General features: G+C 42.9%; 2 protein-coding genes across 4 annotated transcripts in view; one reads left to right on the top strand and one right to left on the bottom strand.

Annotated features, from left to right (window-relative positions):
* The window catches only part of lnpk (lunapark, ER junction formation factor), a 51,402-nt gene extending 40,542 nt beyond the window's left edge, over window positions 1-10,860 (top strand). For 2 of the 3 annotated variants that reach the window (XM_069712888.1, XM_069712889.1), the window contains exons 3-16: window positions 1,973-2,044; window positions 2,764-2,805; window positions 2,944-2,994; window positions 3,119-3,255; window positions 3,509-3,567; window positions 3,939-3,979; window positions 4,253-4,336; window positions 4,441-4,492; window positions 4,630-4,746; window positions 5,042-5,134; window positions 5,336-5,441; window positions 5,776-5,846; window positions 6,222-6,392; window positions 8,207-10,860. In XM_069712888.1, the coding sequence (XP_069568989.1) occupies window positions 2,018-2,044; window positions 2,764-2,805; window positions 2,944-2,994; window positions 3,119-3,255; window positions 3,509-3,567; window positions 3,939-3,979; window positions 4,253-4,336; window positions 4,441-4,492; window positions 4,630-4,746; window positions 5,042-5,134; window positions 5,336-5,441; window positions 5,776-5,846; window positions 6,222-6,392; window positions 8,207-8,412 (1,257 nt within the window). In that variant the 5' untranslated portion in view covers window positions 1,973-2,017 and the 3' untranslated portion in view covers window positions 8,413-10,860. Of the gene's footprint in view, window positions 1-923; window positions 938-1,972; window positions 2,045-2,763; window positions 2,806-2,943; window positions 2,995-3,118; window positions 3,256-3,508; window positions 3,568-3,938; window positions 3,980-4,252; window positions 4,337-4,440; window positions 4,493-4,629; window positions 4,747-5,041; window positions 5,135-5,335; window positions 5,442-5,775; window positions 5,847-6,221; window positions 6,393-8,206 lie in introns of those variants that run through there. The other variant, XM_069712891.1, reaches the window with a different exon arrangement.
* Window positions 10,861-11,281: 421 nt separating this feature from the next.
* On the bottom strand, window positions 11,282-23,542 carry chrna1 (cholinergic receptor, nicotinic, alpha 1 (muscle)). The gene is made up of 10 exons (XM_069712887.1): window positions 23,346-23,542; window positions 19,060-19,202; window positions 16,091-16,135; window positions 14,900-15,009; window positions 14,617-14,812; window positions 14,283-14,520; window positions 13,888-14,111; window positions 13,679-13,793; window positions 12,430-12,554; window positions 11,282-12,278 (listed from the first exon to the last, which is right to left on the bottom strand). Exons 1-10 carry the CDS (start codon window positions 23,398-23,400, stop codon window positions 12,150-12,152), a joined length of 1,380 nt encoding a protein of 459 aa, XP_069568988.1. The 5' UTR covers window positions 23,401-23,542; the 3' UTR covers window positions 11,282-12,149.
* Between the last annotated feature and the right edge of the window lie 1,228 nt (window positions 23,543-24,770).

The following is a 24,770-nucleotide window of genomic DNA, read 5'->3' as shown; positions in this document are numbered from 1 at the left end:
CAAGTTCATTTCGGTGACATGTACTGTGCAATGCATGCAGTGAAGAGTGGATTTTTTTTTTTTTTTAATTTTAATGTAACTTTGGATTATGCTGCTAGTGGCTGTTAACGTATGAATGAAAAATATTTCTTTTGTTCAGAGACAAAGACAACAAAACACAAACACTGAAATCTTCTTGGTTATTACTTGATGAGATGAGATGAGAAATCACACTTTATTCATTCCCAGGAAGGGACCTGTTGGGTGTTACAACAGCAGGAAAAATGTAGGTTAAATTTTTTTTTTTTTAAATACAAAAAGGTAAAATGCATCAGACAAAAAAATAAAAAAAATAAAAAAATAATTAGTGGACTTGTGGTCCATCTATTTGTATATATATATATTTATATATATATATAAATATTATTCATACATGACTTCCTATTTCTAAGGTTTTTTTTTTAATGTTGTTGTTTCACCTTATTCCGAGATTCACACAGAAGCTTGAGCCTCTGATATCTTTTAAATATTTTTGCTGCATCATAACACGGGTCGATATTCATTTCTCCCCCCTGACAACTCAATTAGTTGATTAAACTGCTAAATATGGCGAAAATAAAGCGGCGTCTTCGTCTGAAGACGAATTCCAACGAAACGGACCGAAAAAGGACTACACCGCAAAGGACTCTGGGAAACGAATCATCCGTTGCTTCCCCCCTCCCCCCTCCCCCCTCCCTCTCACCCAACCCTGCTTACGTCACCCTCGGAGGGGGCGGGGGTTACGTCGATCACGTGTCTCCGCGCCACGTCAGACTCCTCGTGATTGGCCAGTTGTAAGATGTCAGTTGCGTTAGCAGTGTGCCGGTTGCTCGTTTTGCGCTCCGACTTTGACTGAATGAGCTGCTGACGGAAAACACCCACCTCCCCCCCCAAAAAAACAACAACAACAACAAACACCGTAAGTATTTTATTTAACCCCAGATATGAATTCAAAAAAGACCAAAAAGAAGATGACTAAACCGTAACGGACAGCGTCTGCTCGTGACGTCGGCACCGATATGTTATTGTTGCAGCAGCAGCTAGCTGTGTTACGTTAGTTAACGTCCCCTCAAGGTGTTGTCTGTTTTATTTTTTTTTAAAAGTTTTATTCCAATGGAAGATGTCTAACTTCACCGTATCCTGCTGACGTCCGTCTGAACTCAGTGACTTGGGTGTTTTTGGTGGGGCAGCTGACGTTGTTGCTACCCTGAGAAATGACACCGCTCATCGAGGAAATATCTTTTAACTTATAGATGAGAAACCTCAAAGGAAAATCCAGTTAACTGCGTTGATGTCCGGAGGACTGAAACCCCAAGTCCCTTCTCCACCTTTCGAGTACAAAGAAATAAACCAAACCATTTTTAATTTTTTTTTTTTTTATGCAGATCATTAAAAAGACAATTATCATCACATGACAATTATATGATTGAGTGACATCACATGAGGACTCAGATCACGTGTTAAAATAACACTCACGTTATGATGGGATATATCCAGTCAAAAAGGCGTCCGAGTATTCATCCAGAAAGATCCAAAGAGGAAAGTTTATTCATCCAGAAAGATCCAAAGAGGAAAGTTTATTCATCCAGAAAGATCCAAAGAGAAAAGTTTTTTTTTTTTTTTTTTTTGCTTGATATTTGACAAAGACCGTATTGATTGTGTCGTACTGAATTTTCAGGTGCTATCTGTGTATTTTCTAACTCCTACGAGGAGCCATAGGAAAAGATTACCTCCGTAAATCCACAACAACAGCAAGTGACCATTGTTTGCGATTCTGTAGGCAGCCTGTTAAATCCTGTGATTATGCAAGTGTGTGCAAGTACGTTGGCAGCCTCTCGTGTGGTGTTTAACATCCGCAGAATAAATTGCGTAACGGTAAGTAAGTAAGTCAGTAGACTGTGTGCTTTGTTTGCCCCGAAACACGTCGCTCATCAGAGACTTTCTGTTTCCGCAGTGAACCAAAGAAACCAAAAGGGGAGACGGCTGCAAGTTTACAGATATGGGAGCTCTGATATCCCGATGGAAGGTGAGTGAGTGAGAGACGAGGTCGGTTAAATTTAAACAAAACTAAACAAGTTAAAAACGCATATTTAAATACAAGAAAGTGAAATAAATGCACCGCTAGATGAGAATAATGCTGGAGTGTCGGGTACAACATCCTGGGACTGACATTGATAAGGTTACAGTTCATCACGGGGATTTAAAGGTGTTGATTATGTAACATGGGACATAATCATGCGGTGTAAATGAAATCTTTCAGTCTGTTCCAACACATACAAATTGAGATCATTTAATTCAGTGTTTGGTCTTTGGCTGTAATTACAATTGATAAAATTTCAGGTCTTCAAATCTGATGCACTTCATGAGGTATATATATATATATATATATATAAAAAAAAGGCTAAATTGTCTGACCGCTGCACCCGAGATAGATGAAATTCATGTACTATTTTTAGACATACCGGAGAAGCCAAAGGGGAAGAGAAAGGAGAGAGAGAGAGAGCAAAACCCTCTTATTCAGAAATGTGAAATTACACATCATGTTTGCTTTTATTTACATGTAGCTCAGATATTAAATCAACAGTAATCTGGCCCAAGTAATCCTGTTTTTCAGTGACAGAGTTGATTGTTTGCTGATAGACTCTCTAGTCTGTTGGCTTTGAATCGCACTGGAAAGCTCAATGCTAATAGTTCTGATAAAGCTGATGATGATTTTTTTTTTCTTGATCTTTATCCCCAATCCAGACAAAGCCAACCACGGTGGAGCAGCTGGAGAGCCTGGATAAGGTACTGACTAATCATTCTGATTAACTGACATTTTAATGAATTCAAGGCTATATATATATATATATTTTTTTTTTTCTTTAACTCTGTAGAAGACTGCAGCTTTAAATAGCCTTTTAACCTACATTTGTATCATCACAGGAGATTAAAGAGCTGGAGGAGTTCAGAGGCAAAAACCAGCGTTTACAAAAGGTAACATCAGGAAAAAAAAAGCCATACAGTGATGTAGTAGAATTGCACTTTCTTTGATTCCTCATCGACATGTTTGTTTGTTTTGTTTGTTTGTTTGTTTGTGTGTTTGTGTGTCTGTCTGCAGCTGTGGATCGGCCGGCTGCTTCTCTACTCATCTGTCCTTTACCTGTTGACCACTCTGATCGTCTACTGTCTCTACCTGCCCGAGCAATGGCTGCACAGACTAGCCATGGCGCTGCCTTTCTTCTTCTACCCCGTGCTGTGAGTGCCCGTATTGATTTTCATCACGCGACATTATAGATCTGTCATTTTTCGATCTGGTACAAATACCTTCGATTTATCATTGTACAAATATGATGTTTAATACTCGTTTTCCTTTTTTCCAGGGTGTTTTGTGTTTATTTTTTTAATTTTTTTTTTTTTTGTACATGAATATGCTTGTGTTGAATCTGCAGTTTGATGATGACGTCCACTTATATCTCTCTTTCTTGGCATGTCTTTGTCTCTTCACCAGGGTGTGGTTCATCAGGAAGTTATTGATTTTCCTCTTTTCCAAACGCACTGAAAGAAACAGTAAGTTCTCCGTTGGACGTCCGTTAAGCTAAAAGCTACAGGCTTTTTTTTGATTATAGAGACATTTTTTGACTGTCCATTTGTAGAGAATTCTTCCCATACTCTTTTAATTTTTTGCTATACTTAACATACATACTGCTTACAATATCAAAGACCGCTGCTATCTGATAGTTGAAAAATGAACCTATGAAACAAATTTATTAACCCCTGGATCAAAAAGAAATTGTGGTTCAATGATATAACATAAACTCATCATTTTAATAATATATTAAGGAAAAACGAGTTCAAAATGTGTTTTTCAGGTCCGAAGTAAATGAAAAGGAGATTGAATGAAAATTAATTGACTGAAGTTATTTATGTTTCTCTTTTAGGTGATAAACTTGAAGAATCGAAGGCTTCCAAAAAAAAGATTGTAAGTTTCCAATCCTTCACAGTGAAATAAGTGTGTTTCTCATCTTTGCCGTCAATGTACAAAATTGGAACTGTTTTCCTTATGGAGTAATTATGCAGCATTTCTGAATTTTTGTTTTCTTCCTGTATATTGCTTATCATCTTAACTTCTAGTTTTTGATAACTCAGGAAGAATCATTCTGTCCTTTGTTTATTCTCAGTGCTACTTCATGTTTTAACCAAGTAACTGGAATTACTGTTATATTATTAAGTTTCCCTGGTTTTGTGTTTGCAGCTGGAGGAAGTGATGGAAACCGAGACGTACAAAAACGCTAAACTCATCCTGGAACGCTTCGATCCCGAAGCAAAGAAGAAAGCTGTGAGAATTTGACACGATCTGTTAGTTTATTTAGTTTCATCTTCTACTGTGTCGTTGTTTTGTTTGACTTTTTTTTTGGGCTTTGCTGTGTTTTTTTTTTTTAGGAACTGGAGTCGACTCCAGTGCGTTCTCAGATAACTCCCAGGCCGGGCCAAGGTACGACAGATCGTCACATTAAACGTTTGCTGAGTATTTGACGGGTTTCAGAAATTATGTGAAAAGGATCCACTGGGCAAATTCTCGCCTCTGAAAAAGAAACAAATTCTGGAGTGAATTCCTTTCCTCCGTTGCAGAGATTCGACAGAGAGGGGTGCCGATGAGACCCATGCCGATGGGCACCCCGACTGGAATGGCGATGACCCCCCTGCCCGGAGGACGCCCCCTGCTGGGCCCGGGGGGCACTCCTGTGGGTAAGAGGACAAACAGCGTCACGTATTCGAGTTCATAAGGCTCTTAGGTTCCGTTCCAGCTCCACATAGCTGACCTCGAGGGCTCGCCAGTTGCGATTTGTCTCCCGAGGAATATTACAAAACAAATCTCCGTCTGTGAGGGTTGGTAGGAAATCCAGGTCACGGGAAAAGTACGGAGTCAAAGGCGACTGAAACGAACATCGAGTCCCAGTTGCCTTTCGACTTTGTACTTTCAGACATCAGTCGGTTTCTTTGTCTCGCGTTGCTCTTCTGACAGAACCTGTTCCTCTCTCAGCTCCAGGAGGACCACCGGAGACTTCCGCTCTGTCTGCCTCTGTCCTCTATGGGGCGATGCCCAGGTCCCCCTGCTCCCCGATACCAGGAGTAGGTAGGTGGGAAGGCATTGATGCATGGAGTTTGTAAGACTTTGATTTAGGAACCACCAGTGAAAGTTGAAAATTGTACTGAGTCTGTCAGAAGACAATAAAACCCTGAATCTTTCTAAGATATTATGTCTTAATTAAAAAAAAAAAAGTTGTTGATTCTTCTGTATCTGTGTTAAATTCCATATTTGTGGACCTATTTGCAGGTATGCACCCTCCCGGTCCGCCGTTAGCGAGACCCATTCTGCCCAAAGACAGAGGAGCTGTGGACCGAGTCATCGAGTACCTGGTGGGGGACGGACCACAGAACAGGTGAAGACGTCTTTTTTTTTTTTTAATTTAAAACATTTTTTTTTTTAGATGAACTGACAGGGAACCTCTGTCAAAGTGAATTTCTTGTCACTTTAACAATATGCAAATATTAGCCTGCCAAGCCAAGCAAGAGATCAGCAGAAGACTCCCTGGATTTGTTTATTGGATAGAAAAATGGCAACAGGAACTGCAAAAAGAACAAACATCATCTGGCAAATCACGGGCTAAAAATCGACAGGCAGGTTAATGAGATGTAACTTTTACACAAACAACTCATGAATTTACAAGTAGTCCGTTTCCCTCCTCGTCCGTCTGTCCCTCTTGTTTCTTTCAGATACGCGCTGATCTGCCAGCAGTGTTTCTCTCATAACGGCATGGCTCTGAAAGAAGAGTTTGAATATCTAAGTAAGGTCAAGAAACACACCTGCATTTCTTTGAGGAAAGTCTCAATTTAATAAGGAACATTTTTGTTTTAGATTAAAAAAAAATAATAATTGTCTTGATTTCTCAGCATTTTAGTCACTCATTTCATCACCTATAAAGAATAATCAGAACCCCGGATACGGTCTCGGTCGGGTCGATGAAACCATATGTACACGTGCCTAACTGGTACAGTCCAAAAAAACTGATCACAACCAGGATACCTACGCAGATGTAAATATTATAATTATCAACCGGTCTAGTCTAAATACTCTGCCTGTGTCATACTTGGTAAAATGATGCCGTTTCTTCTATAATTCGTGTTTCACTTTCTTGTTTTCCCGTCTCCCTCCCCGCCAGCATTTCGTTGCGCGTACTGCTACTTCCTGAATCCGGCCAGGAAGACACGCCCCCTGGCTCCCAGGCTCCCGGAGTTCAGCTACGAGAGGAGGCTGCGAGCGGAGTCGAGGTCCCCCGGACCGCCACCGCATTCTGGGACGGACACGGAGGAGAGCGCGCCCCCCTCTGGAGGTACCGCAAAACAGATACACACGATCCAAAGCCTGACGGGGTCTAAATATGTTCATGCATACAATATGCTCAATATGTTCACACACTCGGGCAGAACAGTCAGACGTTGTTTGAATCTGAGATGAGAAGAGAATCCAGAAAACTGGTTCAGATTTGACTCCATAACGTGAAAGAGACTTGCACACGTCCTCCCACTCTTCTGTGCATCTTCGTGACTTCTTAACTTTAATGATAACTTTTATCCTGAAGTAGTTGTTAGTGAACAAGGAGCTGAGGCGAGACTCCACCAACTTCACACAGAGCCACACATTGACGTTGTTACAGGAAGCAACTGTTAAAACACTTTTTTTTTAATTTTTTTTTAAATTCAACTCAAATTAGATACAAAAGAAAGATGAATTTCTCAGTATCTTTGCTTTTAACAAGATGAAACTAGTTGAAAAGTTGATTCCTGTAGCAGATCTGGGTTTAGCTCAGCGCAGTCAGCTTTTCTTTATCGTTGTCACGGCGATGCTAATAACCAAACCAAATGTCTTGGCTTGATTTCTTTTGAACTGTTGCATGATGGCATACGAGTTGATGAACGTATGCTTTAGTCAAAGTGCTGACTGGAGATGATTTCCCAAATTGATCCCGTGCATGCGGGAGTAAACGAGAACAAAATAAACACCGAAACAATAACCCCCCCCCCCCCACCTCCCCCGCTATCTCCTCCTGCACTCTCAGATCTGATGATTTTTTTTTTTTTCTTTGCAGTAGAATCCATAACAATGTAGAAAGCAGCCCGATGCAGTTTTAATGGAATATCAATTTCAACAAAATGGCAAAATAAATTTCGAATAACATTCAGTCTTGTTTGATCCACGTCTGGCCTTCACGAAGTGCACAAAATATTTGTTCTGTCTTCCTCATTAAGTGATTTGTACTCGGGTCTGGATGGTAAATGTGTAAATTGTCTGAAGAAGCGTAACATTTTCTGAACTCGTGTTCACCTTCACGTCCAGCAGAGGTCCGATCAAGTCGTGTAAACAAACAAAAAACAAAAACAAATATATTTTGTGCACCGTGTCATTTGTTGTCTGGTCAATTAACCCCAATTCAGACGGGACACGTGCAGATACTTTTTTCGGGGAGTTCGGGTTGTTGTTCATTCCGTCATTTAGAAATGCATTCATAATTCCCACCCGTACACACATCCTGTTCTCTGCAGCACAGATAGATACCTGCATTTCCGCTTCTTCTCGTCGCAGCGGGTGAAGTGTGTCACGTGATTATCGGCCATCTCCCCCCCCCTCGAAATGTGAACCCCGTCCGAACGAGGATCAAATCCTCCTTTTGCCCGTCTGGACCTTCGATCGTTTTCTGTGGAAATGGAATGAATTTTACTTTATTTTTAATTTTGTTTTAATTTTGTTTTGTTTTTTTAAGAGCCAAACTGAATCATACTAAAAATTTAATGAAATATCTAATAGAGAACAACATGTTATTGTATTGATTCTGGAAACATAATTTACAGTCTATTGCATTCTTTAACCTGTGTATCTGGACGTCTGAGCTTCAGCTGCTGATTTTGATGATGAAATGTTTTGTGTTAAACAAAGACAATCGCCAGCTTTTTTCCTTTTTGTTCGAGTCCTGTTAAATTCTGCTAATCTAACCAATGGGAATGTTGCTGATTTGCTCTGTGATTGATTTTCTACTCGACAACCAAATTCATTTCCTCCCTCACTCTTCCTCGCTGTCGTCGTCTCTTTGCTTCAGTGGTTGCGCAGACGTCTTACGCTCGCGTTGTCTTTTGATTTTTTTTTCCTCAGATGAGAAGGAGATGGGCGAAGACGAGACGCCCGCTAAAGAAGTCGAGAGCGAGAGCCAATCGGAGGAGCAGCCACGGAAGGAGCAGGAAGAAGAGCTGGTTTCGCAGGAGGAGGAGGAGGACGAGGAGGAAGCACGGGAGGAAGCGCGGGAGGAACCGGCGCCGAGTCCCAGCGACACCTGCGAGACAGAATCTCAGCCGTCGTAGATCCAGAGTGTCCAGAAACGGACCGGAGACAGACGCCTGATTGTTCTGCCCAAACGAAGAGGTATAAACCACGGTAGACCCGCCGCTTTCAACGAGCAATATTGATGGACAAGTCGGTCGCCAACGACGGTTCAACGACTCCTTTTCAACAGCGAACTTGTCCAACAGTATTGCCGTGAACGACGCCGGTCCCGAGGAGGCGGGTTGGTTGACGGGGACGGCGTCAGGTTGATGATTGTAGTTTTAAATCTTAAGGCTGCTTTCTCAAAGGAAGTAGATCGCTCTGTAGGCGGCTGAAACCCCCCCCCCCCGACATAGTTTAACACGCTATGATTTACACTGCAAGGTCCTTTTTTCTTTTTCGGTTTAACGTAGCTGGATTCTGTCTGATTTGTTAAGGAAAAGTTTTTTTTGTTTTTTTTTGCTGGAACTGCTGGTTCACTCATGGTTTTGTCATCAGGTGCAGCAAAAACATCTTAAAATTATAGTTATAACAAAAAAGTCTCACCTGTCGGACAGTGTTGGAGACACGCCCCCACCTCCACCCCCCCCCCACACACACTCACATCTCCAGTATCAGATGTGTGTGTGTGTGTGTGTGTGTGTGTGTGTGTGTGTGTGTGTCGGGTCCCAACACTGTCCGACACCACATATCTGACATCCTCAACACCCAGACCAGCATCTGAAGACAAACCTGTCGTGAACCAGGAGATCATCTCTTGTGTTTACGGTACGAGCGTACAGGTACGTGTGGCTTTTTCATTTTCCGTATTTAACCCTTCGTCTGCAAAGTTTTGTTGTTGTTGTTGTCCTAATATAGAAACACCGCACAGCTAAGTTAACTCGTGTTTTACACAACGTATTTATCCTGCAGAACTTTGAAGTGAAATAATGAAATATGAGCAGTTATCCAGAAAACTACTTGAAATCGGTTGGAAGCGAACGTGCTGAATTTTAACGGCCACAAAAGCACAGGGATAAACCAGAGAGTGTGTGTGTGTGTGTGTGTGTGTGTGTGTGTGTGTGTGTATATCAATATTTACATCTCCAGAGAAGAGAAAACAGGATTACACTCCTACACAGAAACAATCTGCTGGAAGTCGATTCAATGAATTCGATAGACTCTCACTTTTTGAAAGATAATGGCCAATCATTTTTTCAAGTTACGTTCAGTTTCGTTTGTTACTTCTGAACACGTGTGCAAACAATCGGTGGCACAGCTCCACGTGTGCTTTATGTTTCTGCGTGAACTTTTCTAAACGTGCTGAAGAAGCCGAGCCCGTTATTCAGTGATCATTTCAGAAAATACGTGAAAACGGACAAAACACGAGCCAATTAAATCGGACGGTTTTAAGAGTGTGGCGCGACGAAGCGACCCCGGTACGTTGGAATGAATCCTCATCAGCGTCGGAGGATAACATTAGTGTTGGGAGCAACGAAGCTAAGCTGGACCACTAAAATATCCGACGAGCAGAAGAAAACTGGAGCTGAAACCGCCGATGTGTTTATTGCCATTCGTTAGTTTGAAGACTCCAATTTGCCAAATGCGTTGTTGTTTTATTTGTATTTCATGACTTCATTTGCACTGAGTTTCATTGTTTTATCTATTTATTTGGCCACAACCTGTAAGTTCAGGTGTCGCTGCACTGCTTTTAAACATTAAACATTGTACTCGCAGCTATTTAAAAGTTAAAGGCCTGATTTTGGGTTGTGCAGATTAGCTCTCGTTCGTTTTTGAATGTCCGCAGAAGGTAGCTGGTGCCGTCTCTCTCTCTCTCTCTCTCTCTCTCTCTCTCTCTCTCTCTCTCTCTCTCTCTCTCTCTCTGTGTGTGTGTGTGTGCCTTGGTTACTTTATTGGTTTTACAGTGTAACCTTCATTTGTCCAGCAACTAGCACTTAGTGTTTATTTAAACGGCAAACCAGGAGGAATAGTGAGCGTCTATGCAAATGTAAATAGGTTTGTTTCACCTGCGTTGTTAAAGCTCTGGTCCCAAGAAACGCACCCACGGCTGAGCGGGCTGACGACACGACGGGTTTGGATAAAAACCGGTGTTGAATGCGAAGGAAAGACGGCTGCAGGAACTGAAAGTCTTCTGTCTTCCTGCCGTGACCGCAGCGCGACAGTTTTAATTTGATCCGGTTATTTCCTCTCACCTGACAGCTTTGTTTGCAAAAATGTTACCTGTTGAATGCAGCCAGTATTAAGAAGCTTTTTTTTTTTTGATATCCCCTGATTTTAAATTCCGGTGATACGAATTCAAAAAAGGTGAATTGAAAGAACATCTCTGGTCCCTTCGACAAGTTGTCTCCTTCACGCGTTACCCGTTTACTTTGCATTTGTAGATTTGCTTCGCTAGATTTAATCGGGTGCATTTCTGCCAACGCTGTTTGTCACCACGTGTGCGCGCGGTACGCCTAATAAAGTTTTTCCAACGACGAAAAGGAAAAGGAGTCGTCGTGGTTCTTTAAAATGCTGCCGCTGTCTGCTTCAGAGGTTCATTTGGGGGAAGGGAAACTTCAGAACTTCTTCTACGTGGTGTTCTTTTGTTTTAAAGTGATCATTTATCTGGTGAAACGTGAATATTAAAGTGCACAATCAAGACTAGATTATAGCCGACTATTCAGAACATGTCGTGAGATATTTATATACATTTTTTAAAAAATCTTTTGTGTCACTTTTTGGACTATGACCTTTTTCTGAACTGCACCCGCGTCCTCATCGGGTCGTTTCCAGCTCTGAAGCTGCGTCGGAGACCGCCGGACTATCATAATAATAATTCCTTGACGAACAATAGGGCTTTCGAACCGTCGGTGCTCAGGCCCTAACGACAAGAAATAAAATAAATGGAGTGTTGATATTGCTTTTATTTTTCACTGTAATCCACATCTACATAACTGCCAAAAAAAAAAAAAAAAAAAAAAAATCCTCACTATCAGTAAACTGAATAAAATACATGGTACTTGTGTTGTTTTCAGGAATCACGGCTGCGAAATAAATCAAGTTGCTTGTTGAAACGGGCAGCAACACGGCAGCTGTTAAATTTAACGGCAAGTGAGAAACTCCACGTCTCCATAATCTCTACGTCCACCGGTGACTCCACCTCAGGGTGGATAGTTTATGAATTGTGTCAGATGTTTTTAAAAGCAGCCGATCAGTTCAAACTGATTTTTCTTCGGAACAAAAGCAAAAAAAAAAAAAAAAAAAGAAGACATTATCTGAAGTAGAAAAGACCCTAAACCAATAAATAAAACTTTCAGAAGTCAAAACGAGAGTCGTGGCAAAACCAAATTAATAAAACTTCCAGGACGGAAAGATATCTTACCACGACCGGGACAACATTTAAACATTACAACATTTAAAGAGACCTGAAATCAAGCTGCCAAAAAAAAAAAAAAAAAAAAAAAGGAAATAAAAAAGAAATAATTCTGGATTTACATCCGATAACAAATATAACAATAAAAACCCAGCGGAGGGATGGCAGCGGTCACGAACTGTCGGAAAAACAAAACACATTTCAATATAATGTTGGTGACAAAGAATAACTTCAAGTACGATCCGTCTCCATCAAAACGCCTCGTCGTTCCTCTGAGATGCAAATACAACAAAAACTCACTTATTCACGCGTTAAAAAAAAAAAAAAAAAATCCCCTCGGTCTGTCGGCGTGTGAGCGACCGACAACAAACGCTCCTCCGGCGGTCTCATCGGATCGCACACGTTTGGGCTTTTCTGTTGTTTTCACAGCGTGTTGAGCTCGATGAGTCTCCCGGCGAACACGCAGAGCGTCCCGATGATGCACACGGCCATGAACACGCAGAGCAGGATGTGGTCCAGCACCATGGCGACGAACTTCCACTCCTCCGCCGCCTGGAAGGAGACGGGGACGAGGAAGGACAACTGACTTTGGACGTAATTTCATTTAAAGTTTTTTTTTTTTTTTCACGACTGCTTTTTTACTTGAATCCCTTTTTTTTTTTTTTTTTTTTTTTTTTTTTTAATTGGTGATTTCATCGCTTACGTTGTTGGATTCCTCGTCGGATTTCATGGTCTCGGCGATGTACTTCACTCCTTCGATGGCGCTGCGGACGTCTGGGTTTTTGACGATGGGAGACTGGTAGGTGACGCTGGTGCGGGTGGGGTTACCTGCAGGGGGAGAGCGAGGACACCACGGAGGGTTGTTTCGTGTTTTACTTTTTAAAAAAAATTTGTTTTATTAGGGCCCGAGCGCCGATGATGCTTTGAAAGCCCCGTCGTTATCCAAGCGATTATTATGATTCTCCGTAAACAACTGCATTTTTGGAGGCTTTATACGTGCAGTCACACTAATACCAAACCGAAGGTCAACAACAATACAAAACAAACAAACAAACTTACGTAAAGTGATTTGCCCTTTTGGAGGCTTTATCATATTAAAAAGTGGATACGCGTATGTCTCCCGGCGAAAAATTTCATATTCTAGTGGAGTCGCGAGTGGGCGTGGCCAAATGCCTCGATAGCGCCCCCTACAGAGATGCCCCGGCGGCCACATTTACCTAAATTCACCAAATCCGGTGGACACGTGTATCACACCGAGACGCACAAAAAAGTTACATCGCACCGTTACGTCAACTCGACAGGAAGTCCACCATTTTGAATTTAGTCGCCATTTTGGCCGATTCTGACACGTTGTACTTTGTCGAACTCCTCCGAGGGATTTTGTCGGACCGACTTGAATTTAGTTTCTATGGATAGAAAACGTGTTTGGGATTAAATCTTATCAAAAGAATTCGTGGACACTGGAAATGACACTTCATACTTTCACGTTCCACGTCGAGCTGGTTGATCACATGAACCTAAAGTCGGGTCACAATAACCTAAACATGCAGTTGACGATATCTTGAAACTTTCATTCGACTTTGTCGATGGGCGTCGCCGTGACGATGCGTCAAAGTTTGGTGTCTCGCCGTGACACGGGAAGTTGATGTTTAAGGTCGAAGGATGCTTGAAACCTCACGAAACGTGTCACATACATCCGGCGTGGTGAGACCATACATCTGATATGTGTTTTGCGAGTGGGCGTGGCCAAACGGCTCACCGGCGCCCCCTAAACTGCAGCTCTGGCACCGAGTTTCACCTACATGCACCAAATTTGTTGGACTTGTGCATCACACCGAGATGTACCGAAAAGTAAACCGCATTTTACACAACGACCTGAGCGGCCAGCGGAGGCACACGACCGCCACTCGTCCCGCGTGACGACGCTTCGCTCGTTTGGAGACGTGTCTGACCTGAGATGTCCGAGATGTCCATGTCGGTCGGGAACAGCCTCTTCTGCCGGATCTCCTGACTGGGACGCTTCATCGTGGAGAAGAACATCATGTTGGGAATGGTTTCGATGAAGACCTGAGAGGAACGCAGAGGAGAGGAGGCTGTCGACTAAATTCCTTCCTTCCCACACGAATTAAACTGTAAACTAACAGAAAAAAAAGCACGAAACCTTGCGGATCCACGCCGGCATGGTGTGCGTGCTGGGGGAGCGGTGATGCGTGTTGATGACGATGACGGTGATGATGATGGACGCGATGACGAACACCATGGTGAAGAGCATGTACTTCCCGATGAGAGGCACGGCGCTCGAGGTGGAGGGGATCAACTCGACGATAACCAGCAGGAAGACGGTCAGGGACAGCAGGACGGAGATGGAGAGGGTCATCTTCTCACCTGCGGACAGAAAAGAGACTTTTTATAACAGAGGTGACGATGGATTCGTCTGAATATGTATAAAAGAGACATCTGATCACCTCAGAATGAACCTGAAGGCTTCGCTGCATTGCCGTTTACTATAAATCCCCTATCAAGATTTTACCCATGATCCAAAGACTCCATACGTACCGGAGTCGGTCGGCAGGTAGAAGACCAGTCCGGTGAGAAAAGAGAACAGCATGCAGGGAATGATGACGTTGACGATGAAGTAGAGAGGCAGCCGCAGCATCAGGAAGTGGTAGGTGATGTCCAGGTATGGCGTGTCGGGGCAGCAGGTGTAGTAGACCCAGTGTTTCCAGCTCCTGTAGTCCTTCAGCACCCATTCGCCCGACTCCATGAAGTTGCTGAGGTCCGGTCGATCTTTGTCCTGAAAAAAAAAAAGGACCCCGAAACCTTTTAGTCATCCTTCTTTATCGACCGAACGTACGAATTCCAGAGGTCGACGCGAAAGATTCCCACTGACTTGGTTGATGACGACCAGCAGGCCGTCGTACGTCCAGGTGCCCAGCTTCATGCTGCAGTTCTGCAGGTCGAACGGGAAGTGAAGGACGATGATCTCGCAGTAACTCTTGAAGATGGCCGGAGGGTTCCAGGTTATCTTGCCGTTGTGCTCCAGCAGGACTTTGGTCTCGTGGATGATGGCGAAGTCGCCGTCGGCACTGCGGAAAAGAAGGTAAAAGATGTGGAGGTGAGAGAAAGCTCCAGTGTTGGTGCGTGTTTGAGAACAAGAGATAAAGTGTGTTTACTTGTTGTAAAGCACCAGGTCGGGTTTCCAAATGTCGGTGGAGGGGATTCGGATCTTTTTGATGCCCCCGTACTCGTCCGGTTTCCACTTCAGGTTCACATCTTCCCATTCCTGAGGGAAAACGTTTGAAAAGCTTCAGATCGTTTGGTCAACTGACGTGCTGCTAAAAATCCATTTAGTTGTTTTATTCTCATTTGCGCATTCATTTATGTAATCCCAACGGTTACGACTGTGTGTGGCAATAAAATGCAACTTTTAAATATCCTGAATACAATTTTGTTATCAGTGTCATGTCACTAGTGTGAAAAGCTCTTATGACCAGATCAGTTTACTTTCTGCTTGAACCTCTCGAGGAAGATTTCTTCCAAAGACTTACAAAAGGAGGTAAGTAAACATATATATTTTTTAAAGGGTCATCTACTGATATATTTGGAGAATTATACTCCTGCGTATAGTGATGTATACGAGGTTAAAGTTGAAGTTGAAGCATTCACTTAAACCATCATAAAATCAAGAAAAGAATAAGGTTTGTGCCTTCAGGAGGCGTAAGGAGTAAAATTTATTGCACTCAAATTGCAGGTAAAATCTGGGTTAATGTGATTTACAGAACAAATCGATGCAGAACAAATAAAAATAATTTTAGTCAGGCTTTATTTACATTTCTAGAATTTAGCGACTCGCCCTTTCCTTTTAAAAATAATCATATTGAAAATTTAAATAACAAAGGTCATACATTTGTGATGTGAACCAGGTAAGGTCAAAGCATTTAAAAAAAAAGATATATTATACTTGAGTACATAAATGCTACAGAACATGAATTACTAAAATCAGTGTTACCTAATTCATTCAAATGAATATGACTGGCGTGTATGACGCAGTAGAGGGTTTTTAATTTGAAATGAGTGACTTTCACCCGAAACGGATACAGGAAGTCACGGCATTCAGCAGACCAATGGTGTAATTTCAAGCAGTCACGTGGTATTCACTCGCCCAATGATATATCTCTATTACTTTCACAATAAGAGGGCTGGACCTGGGGTCCGAGCCAAGAAATCCAAACAGTTATTATTTAGGATACAGAGATTACGTGGACAAAAACACTGCTAGTGATTTTATTTATGTATTTATTTTTTAAAATATCGGGTCCAGAAATGTGGCCTGGGGGAATTTCCAAGCATGACGTCACATTTACCTGTCTGAGACGTACGTTACTGGTCACAATCTGGTTCACTTCATCCTGCAAAGAAGACAGAAAAGCAGTCAGACACAAGGACGCAAGTAGGTCTACATCTTCACGACCAAATACATTTTGTCTGCTGGTTTATCACGTGTCAAAAACAACGAAAATACGATTCACCAATTTCAGTAAAGTGATGCGCGTGTGCGAGCGCACGCGCCCCTTTTTTGGGGGGGAGATAGACGCACGCGCGGTCAAACCTGCAGGTAAAAGTTTGTTTGTTTAAAAGGTTTGATGAGACAGTAACACCAGCAAAACCGGAAATGTTTGTTGCTGCCTTTCACTGAACTGCATTTGAGGCTGTCTTAAACTGCACTGCAACTTTTATGCTATTTTATTATTATTTTTTTTTTTAGCTTGCTCAATGTTTTAATCACAGTTTTTAATCCTTTAATCACAGTTTTTAATGCTTTAATCACAGTTTTTAATCCTTTAATCACAGTTTTTAATGTTTTAATCATAGTTTTTAATCCTTTAATCACAGTTTTTAATGCTTTAATCACAGTTTTTAAAGCTTTAGTCACTGTTTGTAATTGTTTTTAAATGTCCTTTTCTTTTGCCTTATGTTTTGATGTTTTTAATGGTTTAATGAGAAGCACGTTAATCGCCTTGTTGAAATGTGCTCTACAAATAAACTTGCCTTACATTGGGAGGAAAGACTGGCAGCTTTGCTTGTAGAAATGCTCTTTTAAATTTTTTTTTTTTTTTAACAATGCATGTAATTTTGTTTTCCGACAGTTTGTGGGGAAAAAACTGGACTCTGAACCCGACGAGAGAGGAGAACAGCTTTTTAACAGCTTTGAAGGCAGAGCTTGAACCTGTATTTCAGCCCTGAGCATCATCCTAACCGGCTGGTGAAGCTGACCGGAGGCGCAGAAGGAGACCTCCGAACAGTAAGGACCACTTGTTTTATTTGCTTTGTGCTTGTTGTGTGGCTGCCCTGCCGTCGCTGAGGCTTTTATATTTGTTGTCCTTCGTTTGGGTGAGGTGAGGGCGTAACCTCTAGCTCAGGGGTGTCAAACATACGGCCCGCCGGCCGGATCCGGCCCGCCAGGGGGTCCAGCTCGGCCCGCCGGATGACTTTGCTAAGTGTGAAAATTACAGAAAGACATGAATTGCATTTCTGTGAGAATATGGAGGTTTATGAGTACAAACGTTTTGTAATTTTTGTTTTTAATCGATCCAGTAATTGCTTCAAAAACGGCGTAAATGCGACGTCCGCTCCGGAGGCAGCAGCGCTCGCTGCTCGGGAATCTGCAGAGGGAGAGCCCAGGCTGATGTCTGAGGTTTTAGTCTTTATGTTTCTAGTTTATTGTAGAAAGACCTTTTTAAAATAGGGTTTATCATCCAAAAACCTTCACCAGCGATTTAAACATAGAGAAATATTGTCGTAATGTCTGCGTTATTACGCTCTGAATTTACCGGTCTGGCCCACTTGAGATGAAAGTGGGCAGTATGTGGCCCCTTAACTCAAATGAGTTTGACACCCCTGCTCCAGTTGGTGGCCTCCCGCCTTGTCGCATCGTTTTTTTTTCTCATGAACCGAGCGTGTCTTGGACTCGTGTGGGTAGTCGCCTCCGTCTTGCGCATCCCAAATCGCTGGCTGTTTTCGCAGCAGGTGTGCATTGTTTTGGCTGCATGGGCATCACGTGATGCAACTGGCGCTGTTGGTTGTCTGGTCTGAGTCGCATCGCACTTCCTTCACAGCTTTAGAACGAAAGGAGCAACAAGTGCCATCGACTGACTCGAATTTGATTCGCTTCGTCTTTTTTTGGGCCGCCGTGCCGCCGCTGAGCCCGTAACTCCGTTTCTTTTTGTTCGGGTGGCGTAACGCCGTGAAGTGAAGACAAGTTCGGGTATAAACTTCAATAAAGATGGCGGCCTGTCACTTTGTTGCGTGGTGTGTCTTCGCTCTGGTCGTTTTACAGCGTGTCCAATGTTCCCAAATCCCTGTTTGTTTGTTTTTGTGCGTGATTTTGGCTGCAGTGCCATCGTGCAGTTGCACCTGTCGGTGCTGCATCACACGCTCCCTTCACTTGTTTTATGTGCTTTGTGCTTGTCTTGTGGCCGCCGTGCCGTCGCCGTGCCGTCGCCGTGCCGACGCCGAGCCTGAATGCTTGTTGTAACTTTATTTCTTTTGATATTGGTGGTTTTAAATGCTTACGACTTTCCGTTCGCACTGTTTTCCCTCCGCCGACACAAAAAAACCAAAACATGACCACAAATGCGAGAGGAAAAGGTTAAATACATGTAAAGATAGTACTTTTGCATTAATGGTATCAAAACAAACTCTAGTAGATGCTTTTAAAGTAGTAATTATATTTCAATTAAAAGCATTTTTCACACCGGTGCCTCACCTTTTTTTTTTTTTTTTTTTAAATATAAACCCCAACCGCATCATGTATTGGACGAAACTAGAATTATTTCCCAAAACACGACAGTTATATGAACATTAACGAGGAGACGCTGCGGTAGACGACAAATTTCATCCAAATAAACAAATCCATTGACTTGTTTTCCGAACAGTGAAAATATTTGCTCGTTTTTCGATTCAATTTTTGGTGTAAATAATTGAATAAATGACATATTTGATTAAAAACATGACGGCAGCGCGATTTGTTTTCTCCCTGATTGTTGCCAAGGTAACGGATGATGCCGTTAACTTCACCTTTCAGATCAGCGACGGCTACGTTGTGCTTCGTTTTAGTAAGTCGACTGTCTTTTGCCCGTTCAAAACAACGGGAGCGTTTCTTTTGTTTTGGTAAATTCCCCAATAACATAAGTATTTTTCAAAATGTGAACGCATTTGCGGAGTGAAACCAGAATCGCAGGCTTTTTCTGCGTCTGCTTAAGAGACCACAAGGACAGGAAAGAGTGCGGCAGTGACGGCCATTGTTTTCTTCCTGCGTGCGAAGTGCTCTCACCACGCTGATGAGCTGTATGAGCTGCAGTCCCACGGTGACCACCACCGCGTCGCTGAAGTGGTTAACGGGACGAACCACTTTGTTGTAACCGGTGAACAGGTTCTTCACCAGACGGGTCTCATCCTCCGAACAGAGTGCTGGACCTAGAACATACAGGCGCATATTATCTTTTGTACAACATAGAGACATCAGAAAGACAGACGGGTGGGGAGGGAGGTGGTGGTGGTGGTGGGGGTGGGGGTGGATTATCAGATGAGAGAGAGGCAGGGACAGCCGCAGTCCGAGCGGCCGGCATTCCTCGTGGGTGAAAAGCCTCGTCGCCGAACGTCCGCCGTCTGCTCCCGCGAGTCGGCCGGCGAACCCAATCTGAGTGCCAAGAGGTTGTTTGGGAAAGACCGGCCCCCTCGGCCGACCCGTTTGACATTAAGTCGGGATCAGATGGAGTTCACAACGGTCAGACGAGCGTTTATCACCTCGTCACACGAAAGGTGTTTTCCCGCTAACGGACTCGTAGTTTTTTTTTTTTTTAGTTTTTTTAAATGACGCTGTTCCTTCCAGATGAGCGCTGTTAATAATGCGATGTGTGTCGCTATCGCCTGGACCCGGCAGCATTCGTCGGGTTCTGATGAACTAGACGCCAAAAAAAAAATAACAAATCCACTTGTTCATTGTTTGGGTTTCGGCCCGTCTGCGGTGCTGTCAAGTCCAACTTAGTCCTTCTTGGATCCAGTTTGGTTTTAAACCCCCTTCAGAGCTTTTGCCGTTATGTGTTGAAGGAATTTAACCTGTGTAGCTGCACTGATACTGAATTCATGAAGCTATCGCTTAACGGTAGATGAAATAGACACGTTTTTTTGTTTTGTTACCACAGATACTCTCACGGTGGTTGCCAGGTCGGCCCGTCTTGATCTTATTATCTGCCGTGTCGTCGCTATTTCCGAACGCCGAGTGGAACCGTTGCGTCACCTTTGTTCTCGTAATCGTAGTGAACACGTCATGTCATTTTGTATAATGTGACCCAGCAGACTTCCTCCAGCCAAGTCACATCGTTTGCATGTTATTTCGGGAATCTGCCCGGCGAGTTACAGTCGGCCTGAACTCGGCAGGCTGGGATCTTGTTTCATGTGACCAACAAGAGCAAAGGGCACGCGCAGCATTTGGGATCGTTGTGGTAGATCAGGACGAGTGTGGTGTGGCGTTGCAGTGCCGATGTTCATTTTGTTTTTTTTGCTGTCCGCTCGCAAACCCATCTGTTGTCCTGCGAGCACGCTTTGATCTGGCCACATACAAAAATAGAGCGGGGAGGCGGGACAGGGGCGAGCCACTTGGAGCTGTCAATCACTGCCCGCTCTCAAATCCCGTTTCCGCACGATACCCAGCTGCCACTGCAAAATTACAAACCGACTCTTTTTTGTTGTTGTTGTTTTTGTAGTGACGCGCTCCAGATTAGTAATAGAAGTAACAAACACGGAGGCGCGGACGTTATTTTATGTTGCATACGAGTCCACGACGACGTAGCGGACGTAGGAAGCGAGCTTATGACCGAATATCGTTAGACCGAGGCGGGCGAGGTGCTGAAAAGAAGCCCGTTGGGCGAAGTGAGTCAGCGCCGTCACTAATGCGTTCGCTTCGCCTTCCGGAGAATCGGTGTTAATTCTTGCATCCAGTCAGACTTATTTTAAAGTGTAATATTGACGTCTGCAGATCGTTCACTCTGATTACTGCGTTCTGTCTGTGATCACACACACACACACGCACACGCACACACACACACACACACACACACACACACACACACACACACACACACACACACACACACACACACACACACACACACACACACACACACACCCCCCTCACTCAAAACACAGAATATCTCCGGCTCAATTGTGTTACCTTAATTTGTTTATTAAAGTTATTGACAGTCGATAGATTATTAGTTCTCACTGAATATATATATATATATATTTTTTTTTTTTGTACTGAATTATAACTAAACATTGGTGCTAAATAGAAAGACACTACATCTGAACAAAATGTTTGCCTCATTTAAGTCGGTGCTGTTTTAAGGAACGCGTGAAAACGAGTGATGCCGTGAGAGTTTTTCTGTTGCAGAGAGCTAAAGCGGTTTTGTTGTCGACCTTCCGTGTGGATTTGACACCTTAATGAGACTTTTATGTTTGGCCAGATAATTAAAGGAGCAATGCCCGAGTAACTTCCACTGGAGGCAGAATAAATAAAAGAAAACGTGCTTCGACTCGTGTTAATCCGGACCTTCCAGAGATCACGCGTCTCCAAGATCGGAACTTCCACACGATGAAAAATTGTCAGTGACTTTATAGGATTACTTTATAATTCTTTACAGTGAGGATGAGTGAGATTTCATTTAACTGTTTAGACTTTTGCAATCGTAAAGAACTTTTTTTTTTAATCTTCGTTCTTGATCGTCCAGATATGTTTTGTGTTCACCCGACTGTATCGGTAACATTTGAACTGAACATGATTACTCCAAAATGAGCTACTGAACAAATACGTGGCACATTTTGTCTCGCAAAAACAAAGGTGACATGACAGGCCGCAATATAGTTTACATCGAAACGTAACGTCTTCTGAAATTGTTGATTTATTTGACCCGAGACAAACCTTGAAATACAGACGCATAAACTCCAGGTTGTAAATATATTTCAAAGTGAACACGGAGCATCTGGGAACGAAGCCTTTTGAATGATTTGCTGAGCGCCGTCTTTTTTTTTTTTTTTTTTATTGCGCATCTGCAGTGATGCAGATAATGTCCGCCTGGTGGCTCACAGGCTGCAGCCATTCATCCCATGTTTTCTTTGAGAGACCGCCAGAAGTCTGTTGTTTGTCAGAAGTTTGATGTTTGGTAGGTTCAGTAACTGAAGTCGTGATCTCTTTGGCTGCGTTTTCACTGCTCGCCAGATAAACCAGTCACATCATTGTATAATTGACCGTCTTCCTGTCAAAGCAGTTTGCGCGACGGGTGTGTGGGGTCTGATTTTGAAAAGGAATCGGTGGATGAAGGTGAAGCAGACCGTGAACTTTTATTGGCAAAACACTTGCACGATAGATATAGAAAGCAATTAGAAAATCAAGAGAAGATCAAGCATAGAAGAAAAAAAAAAAATCTGTAAAGTGCTCCATGTTTTTCGGTGTTTTAATTCCCCTCCTCAACAAAATATGCGTCCTGTCGAAGTGTCCTCGAACAAAAGACTCTTAAGAGCATACCTGCTTGCTGATAAATATAAATCACTCTTCAGTAAATGCCTTAAATGTGACTGCAGTGAGGAACGCTAACAATGCCGAGCTGCTTTTTCTTCGGGTATATTTGAAGGACAAACACCAACACACTGCCACAGAAGGGCTTCACACAGAAAACAACAGGCTTTTTAAACTGTACAAATTGTCCTTATTTTTATATTCACATTTTACTCTTGCATTTCTTAAGTGAATTTTTTTGTTTTTTTTTGTTTGTCATTTCCACTCCACAATATTGTTGTTCTCCCTTTATTATCTCTGGTTGTATCATCAGATCTGATTTATAACGGTGTTGGATTTTTATAATTTTCTTGCATTATTGTGATGAGTCACTTTGTCAAGTGTTCAAAAATAGCTCTTTCTTTCTGGTTGTTTTATCCGTAAACTTTTTCTCCAGGGATTTTTCTGAGAATGTAAAATATCGTGGTTATATTTTAGTACCGTTAAATATCATTACTTCTACTGCAATACGTAAGTGGCCTCCCCTGCCCCCCCCTCTTTAGTTTGTGCTGGAGCTGTTTTTTTTGTCCAGGCCGCCAGGCCATGTGTCAGGAAGCTGTCTCCTGTTTCTGAGCACGCACACTTACCACACCAGTTCACTCTCTGGAGAGATTAGTACATAAATCAGAGGACAGGAGACATAACTTGAACAACGGGCACAGTACTTTGATCCAATGTTTATCACACAGGCCTCATTGAAAATATTACTGACTTCACAATGATTTTTTTTTGTTTGTAAAACGAAAGCCCGCACGTTGATTTCTAAATAGTTGAAGTTGGTGAGAATGAAGTTAAGATTTGTAGAAAAAAAACAAGCCAATCCTTCTTTTCTTATGGTTTAAAGTACCTTGAAAAGTCAAAGTGTCAGGACTGTCTCACACACACACACACACACACACACACACACACACACACACACACACACACACACACACACACACACACACACACACACACACACACACACACACACACACACACACACACACACACAGAAGAAGACTTACCAGAATACACACAGACAATCCCCGCCAGCAGGATCTGGACCTTCGGCAGGTTCATATCTCCACCAGACGTTTACAGAAGCAGCCCTGAAATCCACAGCATCCGTTCAAGTAGTGTGTTGATGACCAGCCGGCGGGTCGCAGCCTTGGCGTCTTCACTGACTTTTACACGGACGCATATGTGCACTGAAGCTGCAGCAGTCACTTTACCGCTGAAGTGAACACGGGGAAGGAGGATCGTCCAGTATGTGAACTCCAGAGCTCTTGTTTCTCATGCCTCCCCCTCCGCCCCCTCCCGCCCCCCCCCCTCCATCTCCCCTCCCCTCCTCCCCTCACCCGGCAGCATCCCAATCTCTCAGCACACTTCAAGGCAGGGGAGACAGCTGGGATTGTGTGTGTGTGTGTGTGTGTGTGTGTGTGTGTGTGTGTGTGTGTGTGTGTGAGAGTCATTCCCTCAAATCAACATATATGAAATATGTTGATTTTTCTGAGACACACACACACACACACACACACACACACACACACACACACACACACACACACACACACACACACACACACACACACACACACACACACACACACACACACACAGTATCTTCTTCACAGTAGCAGACAACAGTCAGAGACAAAGATGGACAGCAACGGAGGCAAAAGGACAAACAGACGGACAGTTGAGGAGACGGAGACGGAGAGACAGAGACAGGGAGGCAGACAAGAGGACAGCTGACAGCTGATGGAATGAGAAGCATGTCCACTCTTGCTTCTACACCATCACACGCACACGCACACACACACACACACACACACACACACACACACACACACACACACACACACACACACACACACACACACACACACACACACACACACACACACACACACACACACACACACACACACACACACACACACACACACAATGCATGGCATGACAGGAAACTCACCAAGTGTGTGTCAGACTGAACCAACTGACCAGTTGTGAATCTTGCAATAACAACAAGGGTTTAAAGTTTCACTGAGTCTTAATGTGGCATTTTATTTAAACATGACTCAGTAGTTTTACGCAGTTGGAGAAATACTCATCGGCCAGTCAAGGCAATTTATTACAATCTTTGTGAGGTGGTTTTTATTACTGTTGTAAAAAAATCTCTTGCTTTTTCTCTCGTGACTACTTTTTAGCTGTTGGTGCGCACACAGTGAGTTTTTTTTCTTCAGTACTTTGAGTTGTTCTTCATTGATTAATGGATTGGTAAAAGAACAGTCAAGAGATTAATAATGTATGGGTTGTTCTAGCAAGCCAAGTAAGATGACATCACTTGAAAATGCTAATTCTACTTTTCTTTGATAATAACATGACAATGACAACCGTTATTAAAAAAAATATATATATATATATATCTGCCAATAATGACTGTAGAA

Source organism: Brachyistius frenatus, unplaced genomic scaffold (genome assembly GCF_029030835.1).
Source record: "Brachyistius frenatus isolate BFR_SWC_R1_liver_20210118 unplaced genomic scaffold, ASM2903083v1 Contig_113, whole genome shotgun sequence".
NCBI lineage: Eukaryota > Metazoa > Chordata > Actinopteri > Embiotocidae > Brachyistius > Brachyistius frenatus.
The sequence above is the reverse complement of the archived record's forward strand: the minus strand, read 5'-3'. Positions and strand labels throughout refer to the sequence as shown.

Coding starts and splice junctions, on each gene's coding strand:
- chrna1 (XM_069712887.1), bottom strand. CDS start 23,400: ATGAACCTGCCGAAGGTCCAGATCCTGCTGGCGGGGATTGTCTGTGTG. Junction 15,010..16,090: donor GTAACGTACGTCTCAGACAG/GTAAATGTGACG, acceptor GTTTTCCCTCAG/GAATGGGAAGATGTGAACCT. Junction 14,521..14,616: donor TGCTGGTCGTCATCAACCAA/GTCAGTGGGAAT, acceptor TTTTTTTTTCAG/GACAAAGATCGACCGGACCT.